We start from the raw sequence: 15,705 nt of genomic DNA, 5'->3' as shown, positions 1-15,705 counted from the left end.
GCTGGAGCGCGCCATGCCCCTCCAGCAGCTCCCTGCCCAGCCCGAACACAACACCAGTAAGTTTATACAGTACTCCGGCCACGGTGGCGTGGCGCGCCGGGCACGCGCACATCAGCCGCCTGCTGGAGCGCGCCATGCCCCTCCAGCAGCTCCCTGCCCAGCCCGAACACAACACCAGTAAGTTTATACAGTACTCCGGCCACGGTGGCGTGGCGCGCCGGGCACGCGCACATCAGCCGCCTGCTGGAGCGCGCCATGCCCCTCCAGCAGCTCCCTGCCCAGCCCGAACACAACACCAGTAAGTTTATACAGTACTCCGGCCACGGTGGCGTGGCGCGCCGGGCACGCGCACATCAGCCGCCTGCTGGAGCGCGCCATGCCCCTCCAGCAGCTCCCTGCCCAGCCCGAACACAACACCAGTAAGTTAATACAGTACTCCGGCCACGGTGGCGTGGCGCGCCGGGCACGCGCACATCAGCCGCCTGCTGGAGCGCGCCATGCCCCTCCAGCAGCTCCCTGCCCAGCCCGAACACAACACCAGTAAGTTAATACAGTACTCCGGCCACGGTGGCGTGGCGCGCCGGGCACGCGCACATCAGCCGCCTGCTGGAGCGCGCCATGCCCCTCCAGCAGCTCCCTGCCCAGCCCGAACACAACACCAGTAAGTTAATACAGTACTCCGGCCACGGTGGCGTGGCGCGCCGGGCACGCGCACATCAGCCGCCTGCTGGAGCGCGCCATGCCCCTCCAGCAGCTCCCTGCCCAGCCCGAACACAACACCAGTAAGTTTATACAGTACTCCGGCCACGGTGGCGTGGCGCGCTGGGCACGCGCACATCAGCCGCCTGCTGGAGCGCGCCATGCCCCTCCAGCAGCTCCCTGCCCAGCCCGAACACAACACCAGTAAGTTTATACAGTACTCCGGCCACGGTGGCGTGGCGCGCCGGGCACGCGCACATCAGCCGCCTGCTGGAGCGCGCCATGCCCCTCCAGCAGCTCCCTGCCCAGCCCGAACACAACACCAGTAAGTTTATACAGTACTCCGGCCACGGTGGCGTGGCGCGCCGGGCACGCGCACATCAGCCGCCTGCTGGAGCGCGCCATGCCCCTCCAGCAGCTCCCTGCCCAGCCCGAACACAACACCAGTAAGTTTATACAGTACTCCGGCCACGGTGGCGTGGCGCGCCGGGCACGCGCACATCAGCCGCCTGCTGGAGCGCGCCATGCCCCTCCAGCAGCTCCCTGCCCAGCCCGAACACAACACCAGTAAGTTTATACAGTACTCCGGCCACGGTGGCGTGGCGCGCCGGGCACGCGCACATCAGCCGCCTGCTGGAGCGCGCCATGCCCCTCCAGCAGCTCCCTGCCCAGCCCGAACACAACACCAGTAAGTTAATACAGTACTCCGGCCACGGTGGCGTGGCGCGCCGGGCACGCGCACATCAGCCGCCTGCTGGAGCGCGCCATGCCCCTCCAGCAGCTCCCTGCCCAGCCCGAACACAACACCAGTAAGTTTATACAGTACTCCGGCCACGGTGGCGTGGCGCGCCGGGCACGCGCACATCAGCCGCCTGCTGGAGCGCGCCATGCCCCTCCAGCAGCTCCCTGCCCAGCCCGAACACAACACCAGTAAGTTTATACAGTACTCCGGCCACGGTGGCGTGGCGCGCCGGGCACGCGCACATCAGCCGCCTGCTGGAGCGCGCCATGCCCCTCCAGCAGCTCCCTGCCCAGCCCGAACACAACACCAGTAAGTTAATACAGTACTCCGGCCACGGTGGCGTGGCGCGCCGGGCACGCGCACATCAGCCGCCTGCTGGAGCGCGCCATGCCCCTCCAGCAGCTCCCTGCCCAGCCCGAACACAACACCAGTAAGTTTATACAGTACTCCGGCCACGGTGGCGTGGCGCGCCGGGCACGCGCACATCAGCCGCCTGCTGGAGCGCGCCATGCCCCTCCAGCAGCTCCCTGCCCAGCCCGAACACAACACCAGTAAGTTAATACAGTACTCCGGCCACGGTGGCGTGGCGCGCCGGGCACGCGCACATCAGCCGCCTGCTGGAGCGCGCCATGCCCCTCCAGCAGCTCCCTGCCCAGCCCGAACACAACACCAGTAAGTTAATACAGTACTCCGGCCACGGTGGCGTGGCGCGCCGGGCACGCGCACATCAGCCGCCTGCTGGAGCGCGCCATGCCCCTCCAGCAGCTCCCTGCCCAGCCCGAACACAACACCAGTAAGTTAATACAGTACTCCGGCCACGGTGGCGTGGCGCGCCGGGCACGCGCACATCAGCCGCCTGCTGGAGCGCGCCATGCCCCTCCAGCAGCTCCCTGCCCAGCCCGAACACAACACCAGTAAGTTTATACAGTACTCCGGCCACGGTGGCGTGGCGCGCTGGGCACGCGCACATCAGCCGCCTGCTGGAGCGCGCCATGCCCCTCCAGCAGCTCCCTGCCCAGCCCGAACACAACACCAGTAAGTTTATACAGTACTCCGGCCACGGTGGCGTGGCGCGCCGGGCACGCGCACATCAGCCGCCTGCTGGAGCGCGCCATGCCCCTCCAGCAGCTCCCTGCCCAGCCCGAACACAACACCAGTAAGTTAATACAGTACTCCGGCCACGGTGGCGTGGCGCGCCGGGCACGCGCACATCAGCCGCCTGCTGGAGCGCGCCATGCCCCTCCAGCAGCTCCCTGCCCAGCCCGAACACAACACCAGTAAGTTTATACAGTACTCCGGCCACGGTGGCGTGGCGCGCCGGGCACGCGCACATCAGCCGCCTGCTGGAGCGCGCCATGCCCCTCCAGCAGCTCCCTGCCCAGCCCGAACACAACACCAGTAAGTTAATACAGTACTCCGGCCACGGTGGCGTGGCGCGCCGGGCACGCGCACATCAGCCGCCTGCTGGAGCGCGCCATGCCCCTCCAGCAGCTCCCTGCCCAGCCCGAACACAACACCAGTAAGTTAATACAGTACTCCGGCCACGGTGGCGTGGCGCGCCGGGCACGCGCACATCAGCCGCCTGCTGGAGCGCGCCATGCCCCTCCAGCAGCTCCCCGCCCAGCCCGAACACAACACCAGTAAGTTTATACAGTACTCCGGCCACGGTGGCGTGGCGCGCCGGGCACGCGCACATCAGCCGCCTGCTGGAGCGCGCCATGCCCCTCCAGCAGCTCCCTGCCCAGCCCGAACACAACACCAGTAAGTTAATACAGTACTCCGGCCACGGTGGCGTGGCGCGCCGGGCACGCGCACATCAGCCGCCTGCTGGAGCGCGCCATGCCCCTCCAGCAGCTCCCTGCCCAGCCCGAACACAACACCAGTAAGTTTATACAGTACTCCGGCCACGGTGGCGTGGCGCGCCGGGCACGCGCACATCAGCCGCCTGCTGGAGCGCGCCATGCCCCTCCAGCAGCTCCCTGCCCAGCCCGAACACAACACCAGTAAGTTTATACAGTACTCCGGCCACGGTGGCGTGGCGCGCCGGGCACGCGCACATCAGCCGCCTGCTGGAGCGCGCCATGCCCCTCCAGCAGCTCCCTGCCCAGCCCGAACACAACACCAGTAAGTTTATACAGTACTCCGGCCACGGTGGCGTGGCGCGCCGGGCACGCGCACATCAGCCGCCTGCTGGAGCGCGCCATGCCCCTCCAGCAGCTCCCTGCCTAGCCCGAACACAACACCAGTAAGTTAATACAGTACTCCGGCCACGGTGGCGTGGCGCGCCGGGCACGCGCACATCAGCCGCCTGCTGGAGCGCGCCATGCCCCTCCAGCAGCTCCCTGCCCAGCCCGAACACAACACCAGTAAGTTTATACAGTACTCCGGCCACGGTGGCGTGGCGCGCCGGGCACGCGCACATCAGCCGCCTGCTGGAGCGCGCCATGCCCCTCCAGCAGCTCCCTGCCCAGCCCGAACACAACACCAGTAAGTTTATACAGTACTCCGGCCACGGTGGCGTGGCGCGCCGGGCACGCGCACATCAGCCGCCTGCTGGAGCGCGCCATGCCCCTCCAGCAGCTCCCTGCCCAGCCCGAACACAACACCAGTAAGTTTATACAGTACTCCGGCCACGGTGGCGTGGCGCGCCGGGCACGCGCACATCAGCCGCCTGCTGGAGCGCGCCATGCCCCTCCAGCAGCTCCCTGCCCAGCCCGAACACAACACCAGTAAGTTTATACAGTACTCCGGCCACGGTGGCGTGGCGCGCCGGGCACGCGCACATCAGCCGCCTGCTGGAGCGCGCCATGCCCCTCCAGCAGCTCCCTGCCCAGCCCGAACACAACACCAGTAAGTTTATACAGTACTCCGGCCACGGTGGCGTGGCGCGCCGGGCACGCGCACATCAGCCGCCTGCTGGAGCGCGCCATGCCCCTCCAGCAGCTCCCTGCCCAGCCCGAACACAACACCAGTAAGTTTATACAGTACTCCGGCCACGGTGGCGTGGCGCGCCGGGCACGCGCACATCAGCCGCCTGCTGGAGCGCGCCATGCCCCTCCAGCAGCTCCCTGCCCAGCCCGAACACAACACCAGTAAGTTTATACAGTACTCCGGCCACGGTGGCGTGGCGCGCCGGGCACGCGCACATCAGCCGCCTGCTGGAGCGCGCCATGCCCCTCCAGCAGCTCCCTGCCCAGCCCGAACACAACACCAGTAAGTTAATACAGTACTCCGGCCACGGTGGCGTGGCGCGCCGGGCACGCGCACATCAGCCGCCTGCTGGAGCGCGCCATGCCCCTCCAGCAGCTCCCTGCCCAGCCCGAACACAACACCAGTAAGTTAATACAGTACTCCGGCCACGGTGGCGTGGCGCGCCGGGCACGCGCACATCAGCCGCCTGCTGGAGCGCGCCATGCCCCTCCAGCAGCTCCCTGCCCAGCCCGAACACAACACCAGTAAGTTAATACAGTACTCCGGCCACGGTGGCGTGGCGCGCCGGGCACGCGCACATCAGCCGCCTGCTGGAGCGCGCCATGCCCCTCCAGCAGCTCCCTGCCCAGCCCGAACACAACACCAGTAAGTTTATACAGTACTCCGGCCACGGTGGCGTGGCGCGCTGGGCACGCGCACATCAGCCGCCTGCTGGAGCGCGCCATGCCCCTCCAGCAGCTCCCTGCCCAGCCCGAACACAACACCAGTAAGTTTATACAGTACTCCGGCCACGGTGGCGTGGCGCGCCGGGCACGCGCACATCAGCCGCCTGCTGGAGCGCGCCATGCCCCTCCAGCAGCTCCCTGCCCAGCCCGAACACAACACCAGTAAGTTTATACAGTACTCCGGCCACGGTGGCGTGGCGCGCCGGGCACGCGCACATCAGCCGCCTGCTGGAGCGCGCCATGCCCCTCCAGCAGCTCCCTGCCCAGCCCGAACACAACACCAGTAAGTTTATACAGTACTCCGGCCACGGTGGCGTGGCGCGCCGGGCACGCGCACATCAGCCGCCTGCTGGAGCGCGCCATGCCCCTCCAGCAGCTCCCTGCCCAGCCCGAACACAACACCAGTAAGTTTATACAGTACTCCGGCCACGGTGGCGTGGCGCGCCGGGCACGCGCATATCAGCCGCCTGCTGGAGCGCGCCATGCCCCTCCAGCAGCTCCCTGCCCAGCCCGAACACAACACCAGTAAGTTAATACAGTACTCCGGCCACGGTGGCGTGGCGCGCCGGGCACGCGCACATCAGCCGCCTGCTGGAGCGCGCCATGCCCCTCCAGCAGCTCCCTGCCCAGCCCGAACACAACACCAGTAAGTTAATACAGTACTCCGGCCACGGTGGCGTGGCGCGCCGGGCACGCGCACATCAGCCGCCTGCTGGAGCGCGCCATGCCCCTCCAGCAGCTCCCTGCCCAGCCCGAACACAACACCAGTAAGTTTATACAGTACTCCGGCCACGGTGGCGTGGCGCGCCGGGCACGCGCACATCAGCCGCCTGCTGGAGCGCGCCATGCCCCTCCAGCAGCTCCCTGCCCAGCCCGAACACAACACCAGTAAGTTTATACAGTACTCCGGCCACGGTGGCGTGGCGCGCCGGGCACGCGCACATCAGCCGCCTGCTGGAGCGCGCCATGCCCCTCCAGCAGCTCCCTGCCCAGCCCGAACACAACACCAGTAAGTTAATACAGTACTCCGGCCACGGTGGCGTGGCGCGCCGGGCACGCGCACATCAGCCGCCTGCTGGAGCGCGCCATGCCCCTCCAGCAGCTCCCTGCCCAGCCCGAACACAACACCAGTAAGTTTATACAGTGTGCAAATAATTAATGGGCCCTTAAGGCCGTTCCATCGGTTTGCCGCTGTCACTGTCACATTTCGCAAGAAAGAACGGGAAAGATCATGCGCGCCAAGTGGCAATTTTGATCGAATTTTGTCGGTTCTTATTTATTTTAAAAACGTTACCTTACAATATCGAAATTCTAAAGCTATCAAATTACTATTAAAGTTAAGATTGTTTTTTCTTCCTTTTTTGCTTATGTGATACTACATAATAAATAACCGAGTAAAGTTGGATTAAAAGTCCGAGTTAGAGGTTACTTTAGGAATTAATTGTATCGAGCGAAGTGTCATAATTCGTGTATCGGAAGCTATGTTGTTAAAGATAATATAGTCAAGAACTACATATATTTTTTCCACGTCTACGAATATCAACGCCTCTTAGAAAAACATGATCATAATATATAAGGAGATTTTTCGCCTTCTGGCCCAGGGAACCGCCTTAAGGGAAAGTGCCTTAAAACCTTAAGTTAGTCCATTTGGCTCAAAGGAAACATTCTTCTAGCTATACTTCTTGTACCTACACGGTTTATACAATAAATATTTCTGATTCTGATTCTTTTATTTTTGAAAATAAACAAAACTGCAATCATAGATTTTTAATTTCTTTTTTTTTTCTTTGCTTTTCTAAAAATATTCTTGAATACTAAATATTCGATTTTATGGATATTTTGTACGACAGACGAGTGTAAGGCCTAATGTTTCATAAAGAAATGTTATCATTGACATTAACTGTATTGAATAGTAGAATAAAATGTTTTTTATTTTTTTATTTTTAGATAGATGATGATAGATAGATAAAACGTTTATTTGGATGCTGCAAAACACACAATTTTATAAATAGGTACATTGCAATCAGAACAAAACTCAAAATACTTATGTACTAAATTAAATTAACAAAAAAATATTACTTAAACGCGAAAAATTAGTTTTTAGTTTAGTAATTAGCTGTACGCTGTGTTCATTGCAGCAACAACAAAATGGTTCCGACTCAGCTATATGCTCCACTCTATTGTGCAAAGCACTGATATTCTGCCGGAACCCAGATCACGTTACAGTTGGGTAAATATGACGGTGATAAGTATACAGTACTGTAAAAAGTGTGTAGTTTAGTGGTGTTAGATAGTTCTGAAATAAAATACATAAATAAAACAGAAAATAAGCATAAACAAAGAAATAAAAATAGAAGTGGCCATAAAATAAGAGTGAGAAAGTGCGAAAGGTTCGGTACAAGATCTCTTAGCAATACCGATTAGATCCTGAAATCAGCAACCAAATAGCCGTATGGTATCCCTGTTTTTTGTTTCTCAAGCAGTATCTTTTTAAACTGGTGTTTAAAAGTTTGCTTATTTTTGAGCCGTCTTACAGGTGGAGGGATATCATTCCAGCATTTGGTCGCGAGATATCGGAAACAAAAATAAATAAATAATATTTTAAATTTTAGTCGGTTCGATTACCGGGTGAAACATGCGAGTTTCAAATTTTTTTAAACGAACCGTCACAAATGTGGACGAATTTCTAGGGTAAAAATTTGCTTTACATCTCATTAATTTTACAGAAGATTCTCCGGAGTATAAGCGTCGCAGCACGCACAGTAATTCAACCAAATCGTCCGCCGGCTCCACTCGCGACCACGACCCGCCTCCCGATCTCACACATCATGATAAGGTTAATTAATTAATTATTTTAATTAAATTACATTCACAGTACGTATGTACGTAGTACTGATTTAAACTTTCACGATTTTTACTCATTATTATTCACAACGACGGGACTTAATCGCTTAAAATAAGTTTTAAATTTACCTCCGACGTTTCGTTGACTACTTCGTACAAATTCCCTATTTTTCGCACTTGTATCGTAATGTACTAATTCGAATGGCGTTTTCTATTAATGATTTTCATCTTGTCTAGGCCCTGATTTTAAAGGGTCCACTGACTATCAGCCCGCCGGACGATATCGGCCTGTCAGTTGTTCGGAACTGTCAAATTTTTGTTCTAACTGACAGGCCGATATCGTCCGGCGGACTGATAGTCTGTGGGCCCCTTTATTGCTGGTAATCTCGTTAACACTTTTATTTTTTTTACAGCCAAATCGAGCGAATCTATCGCTCTCTTTCGCGCAACAGGTCGCGCGTTGCGGCCGCAGCAGGCGCGAGAAAGAGAGGGAAAACGTGATACCCGAACATCAGGCGGTCGAAAAGGATTCTAAACTTAGGTAAAATACAAAAAAGTACACACAAATCAAACTAGAGGCGGTTTTGCCGCTAAAGAGCGATTTAATGTTATTAATATATATATTTTTTTCGTATAGGAGTTACGCAGCCAACGAACGAGACGCAGATTTACGCGGCTACGCGTGCGAGCGAGACAGACGACGCGACGAGCGCCACGGCTACCCGTGCGACAGGGACAACATGAGTCCGCTCTACGCCTCGCCGCCGCGGAGCCCTATCAGCGACATTTGTAGCCCCACACAACCCACACATGGTAAGTGAACAGTCCACAAATCTGTCAAGAGATGTCGCCACCTTCGAGTTAGATCGCGCTAACGACGTGTCGACGTAGAAACATGACTAGGTACGGTAATAAGTAGTGTAGTACACAGATCTGTCAAGAGATGTCGCCACCTCCGAGTTAGATCGCGCTAACGACGTCTCGACGTAGAAACATGACTACTGAGATGCATATCAAAGATAGATATAACTCCGTAATAGATGGATACAGTCTAAGAAAAAAAACGTGCCTCGAAAATCACGAAAATTTGATTCTCGATCAGATGGCGCCACTAGTTTCGGACTACTCTCGTATAGAGGGCGTTGACGGTTTCGTTTGTTATTTAACAATTTTAACGCATATCAGTGAAAGAACATGGGTCAAAATCATATAAAAATAAATATTTTTTTTTTTTATTTATTGCAAAGGGAAACAAACAGCATATAATCACACATATAGTTTAACAAATTGAGTTGACACAACAGCCAGAACAGTTTCCACTTATAGGTAACACAATTATTGCTCTGAGAGAAACAACATGCAGTACATGCACATTCGTAAATTAACAAGGCAATTACAAACTAAAACTGAAACTAAGATTATACAATTTAATGACAAAATTTATGAACAAGTAAATTAATGATAATATTTTAAAAAAAAAAGAGAAAGAAGAAGAAATTTTAAACTGATTTACTACATTAACACGCATCAGCTCCAAGAGTTGCTAGTGTAACAAAATAAATGGAAAACAATAATAAATAAAAATTAGTGCTCGTTGTTTAGTAATTGTTTTTTTTTATTTGTTTTTTATTTTTTATTTTTATTATTGTTATCATTTGTTTGCTTATTTGATTTTGATGCTTTCATTGCAGATACAAATTTACGAGGATTTAGGTGAAACATGTCTATATGTAAATATTTCTTATTATAAGTACTACATGCTCTTACTAAATACTTGTTGTTTGAATATCTTTTTCGACTAAATGGAATAGAAAACAAATAAGCGGACCTGGTACGAAAGGTTGGACATCTAAACGACAATTTGTTTACAAAATATTCGGAGTCAACCATATTGTTCAAAATCTTATACAAGAACGTGATATCCCTTTTTTCTCTACGCATCTGAAGACTTTCTATATTTTCACAAACGAAGGAGTTGAATTTATATTTAAGACGATTAAGGAACTTTTTTTGAATTCGTTCTATTGAATTTATGTGCACTGAGTATAGAGGGCTCCATGCTGCAGACGCATATTCCAAATGCGATCTGACAAATGCATTATAAAGGAGAAGTATTGTGTTGGGATTTTTAAAATCTTTACTCTGTCGAAGGATGAACCCGAGCATTTGATAGGCTTTAGATGTAATTTTGTCAACATGAGACGTCAGCTGAATCTCACTATCAATATACACTCCTAAGTCCCTGACCACATTAACTCTGGTAAGTATTTGCGTACCTATCTTATACTTGAAATGTATAGGCTGATATTTCCGCGAGAAAGTAATTATGGAACATTTATCAATATTCAGGAAAAGTTTATTATTTGCGCAATATATATCTAGTCTGTTTAGATCATCCTGTAACTTGAGACAATCGTCTTCGGATTTAATAACTGTAAAAATCTTAGTATCATCGGCATATAGTAATATATTTGAATGTGAGAAACATTTGATAACATCATTAATATAAATGTTAAATAGTAGAGGTCCCAAATGGGACCCCTGCGGGACGCCCGATGTAATAGGGATGAAACTAGATGTAAAGCCTTTAACAGTTACAGCCTGAGTCCTATCTCGCAAATAAGATGTGAGCCATCTGAGTAAATCGCCATGAATGCCGAAGTTTTCCAACTTTTTAAGTAATATAGAATGGGAGATTTTGTCAAATGCCTTAATCTGTATAAATGGCGTCTACTTGATAGCCCCTATCCATGCCAGTCAAAATGTAATCTAGAAATTCACACAAATTTGTTTCAGTGGATCGTTTGTTAATAAAACCATGCTGTTGGGTTATCAATAAAGATCTCACCGTGGGGTATAGAGTATCATAAATAATCTTTTCGAATAATTTAGGAATAACTGATAGTTTCGATATGCCACGATAGTTTTTTATGTCTCGTTTATCACCCTTTTTAAAAATTGGAACTACAATCGATTTTTTCCAGATCTTGGGTAACACTCCTGATTTCAAGGAACTATTAAACAACAGAGTTATCGGTAACGCTAAAGAGCCACTGCAACGCTTGAGAAATACTGGATGAATACCGTCGGGCCCACTACCCTTTGACTCGTTTAACGTCTTCAGATGCTTCTCGACTAACGACACTGTGATGTCAACGTTATTGATGACGCTTATTGGCAGATTATTTTCTTCGGAATCAGTTGAGCTCGACTTTACAATGGGTTCAAAAACGGATAGAAAAAAGTCATTAAATAAATTAGCTGTAGAGTGTCCATCATTTGCTGATCTATCATCTAAAAATAGAGTGTCAGGAAGCCCGGTATCGTTTCTATCAGTTTTGGATTTTATGAATGACCAAAAATGTTTGGAATTAAATCTGATATTATCTTCAGCTCTAGATAAAAATAACTTATAGCACGATTGTTCCATAGACTTAATTTTGTATCGTAAACTGGAGAAAGCATTATAGTCAGATATTCTTTTATAAATTTTCCATTTTTCATGTATTTTATTTTTATTCTTTATTAAAGTAATGAGAGAACGGGAGAACCATATCGGATATTTACAGTTATTATTAGAAAGAGTTTTTGTGGGAACGAATTCATCTATAATCTTATTAACTATGGAATAAAAACAATCTACGGCATTTTCAACGTTATTAATGTCTAAATACAATTTCCAGTTTATTTGGTTTAATTTTGAATTTATGATATCATAATCGGCTGCATAATAACGGCGGACAGTACGTAATGCAGGTTTTAAATGACGCTCAATCGAACCTATATCAGTCGTTATGCACAAGACTGGGTGATGAGTGTCAATCGGAACTAATGGGTCTACGATTTTGACTTCACAGTCACGGTTACAAAGCACTAAATCCAACTGCCTACCATTTTTATTAGGTATATTATTATACTGTTGCCAGTTACAAAAGTGCAAAAGTGCCGCTAACTGAGTAGTGAGGCAGTTCATGTTAGGATTACTTAAGTTAAGGGATTGTGAACGCTGATCAGTGTGGACCCAAACTGCATCTCCAATATTAAAGTCACCTATGACTAAAAAATCGTCATCGGGAAAATCCGTATTTAAATTAGATAAATATTCAAAAAATAATAACTGAGAGTTTACTTGATCTTTTCCTTGGGGAAAGTAGCATGTAAACAATCTAAGTTTTTTCGTCGAAGGACTTTGAGTGTAGGGAACATCAAGATAGGTTATGTCAGCGTCCGGCAGGGCGACGACAGGCCGCGCTCCTTGATCTGCGGGTAACTCGCGGCGCACTGCGATCAGCGTGCCGCCGCCTCTCGTTACCCCCATTCTTTCGCAATCTCGATCAGTTCTGTATACGTTGTATCGTGAATCGAAAAGTTCTGAATTAAAAATGCCGGGCAACAACCATGTTTCCGTGATACAAATAAAATCATAGTTTGAATTCAACACATTGGATAAAAACTCTCTGGTTTTAGTACGGAGCCCACGGGCGTTCTGGTAATAAAAGCTAAATATCATTAATTATTAAGTGTGATGGATAATTCATGTGTCTAATAATTTTTATAATAATAGCTTTAAATTGTTTATGCATAAACATTGTCTTAGATTCCTTATTAAGATTTAATTGAATTGTAGCGAAATGAGGATACATCACTATTCCAATAGATATGATTCTGAGCATATTCGAGCAGGTCCAAAATATAGTAATAATTAAGAAGAGTATATTGTTTCTGCAATGAAAGAGTCGTACTCGTATAATAATAACTATGAGCAAAAAAATACGGTTGTTTACGTTGTAAACACTTATGTTATTTTGTTTAAAGCGTCTTCGGAATTTATGTACAAAATAGGCGAGTTATCAGTCTTACGGACCATAACCGTGCAGTTTTGAACCCAACACCACTTATATTCCTTTTGATTTTTCCTTTGTTTAGCCTCCTTAAGCAAATACTTATTGTAAGCAGATAATGCAAATAAAAAAATCATATATCCATATTTAAATACATTTTAACGTATTTTTATAAATCTTCATGTTTAGTTTTAAAGTATGTCGATAGATGGCAGTGAATTTACAGTGGTTACAAAATTTACTATGACAGTACCGCTCTATAATATTATATCCTCTTTGTCCATATATAAATACATTTTTTGATACTTTTATTTTTAGTTTTAATCGTGTGTATATAGATGGCATATAGATGGCAGTGAATTTACTGTAGCTACAAAATTTACTATGACAGTACCCCTCAATCCTATTATATCCTCTTTGGCGGTAGTGTAGTCCCATAGAAAACTTGAATTTCGCGCCTTTTCCTACTGGAAAGATTTGCTTGACCAACTATATTTATAATATTTTGTTATTCGTAGGTTCTCAACCTCCGAGTCTGACCGCGCAGCCAGTGTTGACCGACACGCACTTCAACCGCGACACGCACATGCGTATCATACTGGGACGAGACACGAAGACGCAGCAAGAGCGAGAGAGGTGAGAATATACATAATTTACGAGCTATTAACTTGCGTTAAGGCCGTTCCATCGGTTTGCCGCTGTCACTGTCACATTTCGCAAGAAAGAACGGGAAAGATCATGCGCGGCAAGTGTCAATTTTGATCGAATTTTGTCGATTTTTATTTATTTTAAAAACGTTACCTTACAATATCGAAATTCGAAAGCTATGAAATTACTATTTAAGTTAAGATTGTTTTTTTTCTTCTTTTTTTGTTTATATTCACATAATAAATTACCGAGTAAAGTTTGATTAAAAGTCGGAGTTAGAGGTTACTTTGGGAATTAAATGTATCGAGCGAAGTGTCATAATTCGTGTATCGGAAGCTGTGTTATTAAAGATAATATTTCTGTTTTTTTATTCCGTAGACTAAAATGACATTTCATGTGGTACTAAGAAATGTCATGTCTTACACATGAAACGTCATTTTAGTCTACGGAATAAAAAATAGACCTTACTTATATCTTAACTACGTCTACGAATATCAACGTCTCTTAGAAAAATCCATACTAATATTATAAATGCGAAAGTCTGTCTGTCTGTCTGTCTGTGTGTTACCTCTTCACGCTTAAACCGCTGAACCGATTTAGTTGAAATTTGGTATACAGATAGTGTGTCCCGGGGAAGGACATAGGATACTTTTTATCCCAGAACTCACCCCTCAAGGGGGTGAAAAGGGGGGGTGGAAATTTGTATGGGGAATCAATAACCGCTGAACCGATTTAGATGAAACTTGGTATGGGGATAGTTTGAGTTAAAAAAGCGCTGATAAACATAAATGTATAAAGACTCACTAGCATGTAAAATATTTAATTAAAATTTAATAATGTAAGCAGGGGTTGCATCCCCATATCCCTTAGCCTATATAATCTTAAAAATATAAGATTAGAGCTATGAATATTGTAATTCTTGTTCCTTATGAAAAATAAACAGTTATAATTTAAAACATTTTTTTTTTAGCTGTGGGAAAGGATATAGAATAATTTTATTCCCGAAATCATCCCTCAAGGGTGTAGTAAAAAAAATGGGGTGGAAATGTATAGTGTGGACCAATTTGGGGGTGAAAAAGGATGTATTAAAAAGCAGATTTGTTTAAGAATTAAGGTACCCAAATTACTAATTCCACGCAAACGAAGTCGCGGGCAAAAGCTAATATGATCATATAAGCAGATTTTTCGCCTTCTGGCTCAGGGAACGGCCTTAAGATATAAGTAAGGTCTATTTTTTTTATTCCGTAGACTAAAATGACGTTTCATGTGTAAGACATGACATTTCTTAGTACCACATGAAATGTCATTTTAGTCTACGGAATAAAAAAACAGAAATATTATCTTCAATAACACAGCTTCGGATACACGAATATGACACTTCGCTCGATACAATTAATTCCCAAAGTAACCTCTAACTCCGACTTTTAATCAAACTCTACACGGTAATTTAACACAATGCGCGTCTCTGTCCTATAATATATGATATATCAATACATAGAAAACTTACATAACACAGGATCAAATAATAAACTGAAATAGATGTCATATATTAAGGAAAACCGGCCAAGTGCGAGTCGGACTCGCGTTCCAAGGGTTCCGTACATTATAGAATTTAAACAATGTGTTTTTATGTGAAACGTGAGTAAAATGTCATTAAAAAACACGTAGGGGTCGGATCAAAAACTAAGTAATTAAGTCCGACTCGTGCTTGACTGCAATTTCTAATAGGTTTTCCTGTAATCTATAGGTAAAGATCTATTTTGTGTGTTTTTTTTTAAATTTTAGACGGTAGTTTCGGAGATAAAGGGGGGGGATGGTCATTTTTTTCCTATTTTCTCGAATAACTTCTAAATTGTTTATCCTAAAATTATATACAAAATATATTTGAGATTCTCACAATGAGCTCTTTCATTTGATATATAACACGATATAGTTTGAAAAACTTTGTTTTTTAATTTTCTCATTTACCCCCCAAAAGTGCCCCCCATGTTTAAAATTAATTTGTTTACGTTACATGTCCGTCTTTGGGTAATAAACTTACATATGTATACCAAATTTCAACTTAATTGGTCCAGTAGTTTCGGAGAAAATAGGTTGTGACAGACGGACAGACAGACAGACAGACGCACGAGTGATCCTATAAGGGTTCCGTTTTTTCCTCTTGAGGTACGGAACCCTAAAAAGTGACGAAGCACTCCGGTGGTGGCACTTTTTCTTTAATATATGACGTCTATTTCAGTTTATTATTTTTATACAGTGTGGCTAAAAAATAAGT

General features: G+C 47.9%; 1 protein-coding gene across 1 annotated transcript in view; it reads left to right on the top strand.

The window, feature by feature from the left end:
* Positions 1-15,705, top strand: part of LOC134753462 (ankyrin repeat domain-containing protein 50) — a 97,318-nt gene that overhangs the window by 68,359 nt on the left and 13,254 nt on the right. The window contains exons 40-43 of the mRNA XM_063689336.1: positions 7,824-7,933; positions 8,355-8,482; positions 8,579-8,754; positions 13,301-13,418. Coding sequence (XP_063545406.1) covers positions 7,824-7,933; positions 8,355-8,482; positions 8,579-8,754; positions 13,301-13,418 — 532 coding nt within the window. The remainder of the gene's footprint in view (positions 1-7,823; positions 7,934-8,354; positions 8,483-8,578; positions 8,755-13,300; positions 13,419-15,705) is intronic.

The sequence above is a fragment of the Cydia strobilella genome, chromosome 27, assembly GCF_947568885.1.
Source record: "Cydia strobilella chromosome 27, ilCydStro3.1, whole genome shotgun sequence".
In the NCBI taxonomy this organism is placed as follows: Eukaryota; Metazoa; Arthropoda; class Insecta; order Lepidoptera; family Tortricidae; genus Cydia; species Cydia strobilella.
This window is presented reverse-complemented; position numbering and strand designations above follow the sequence as displayed.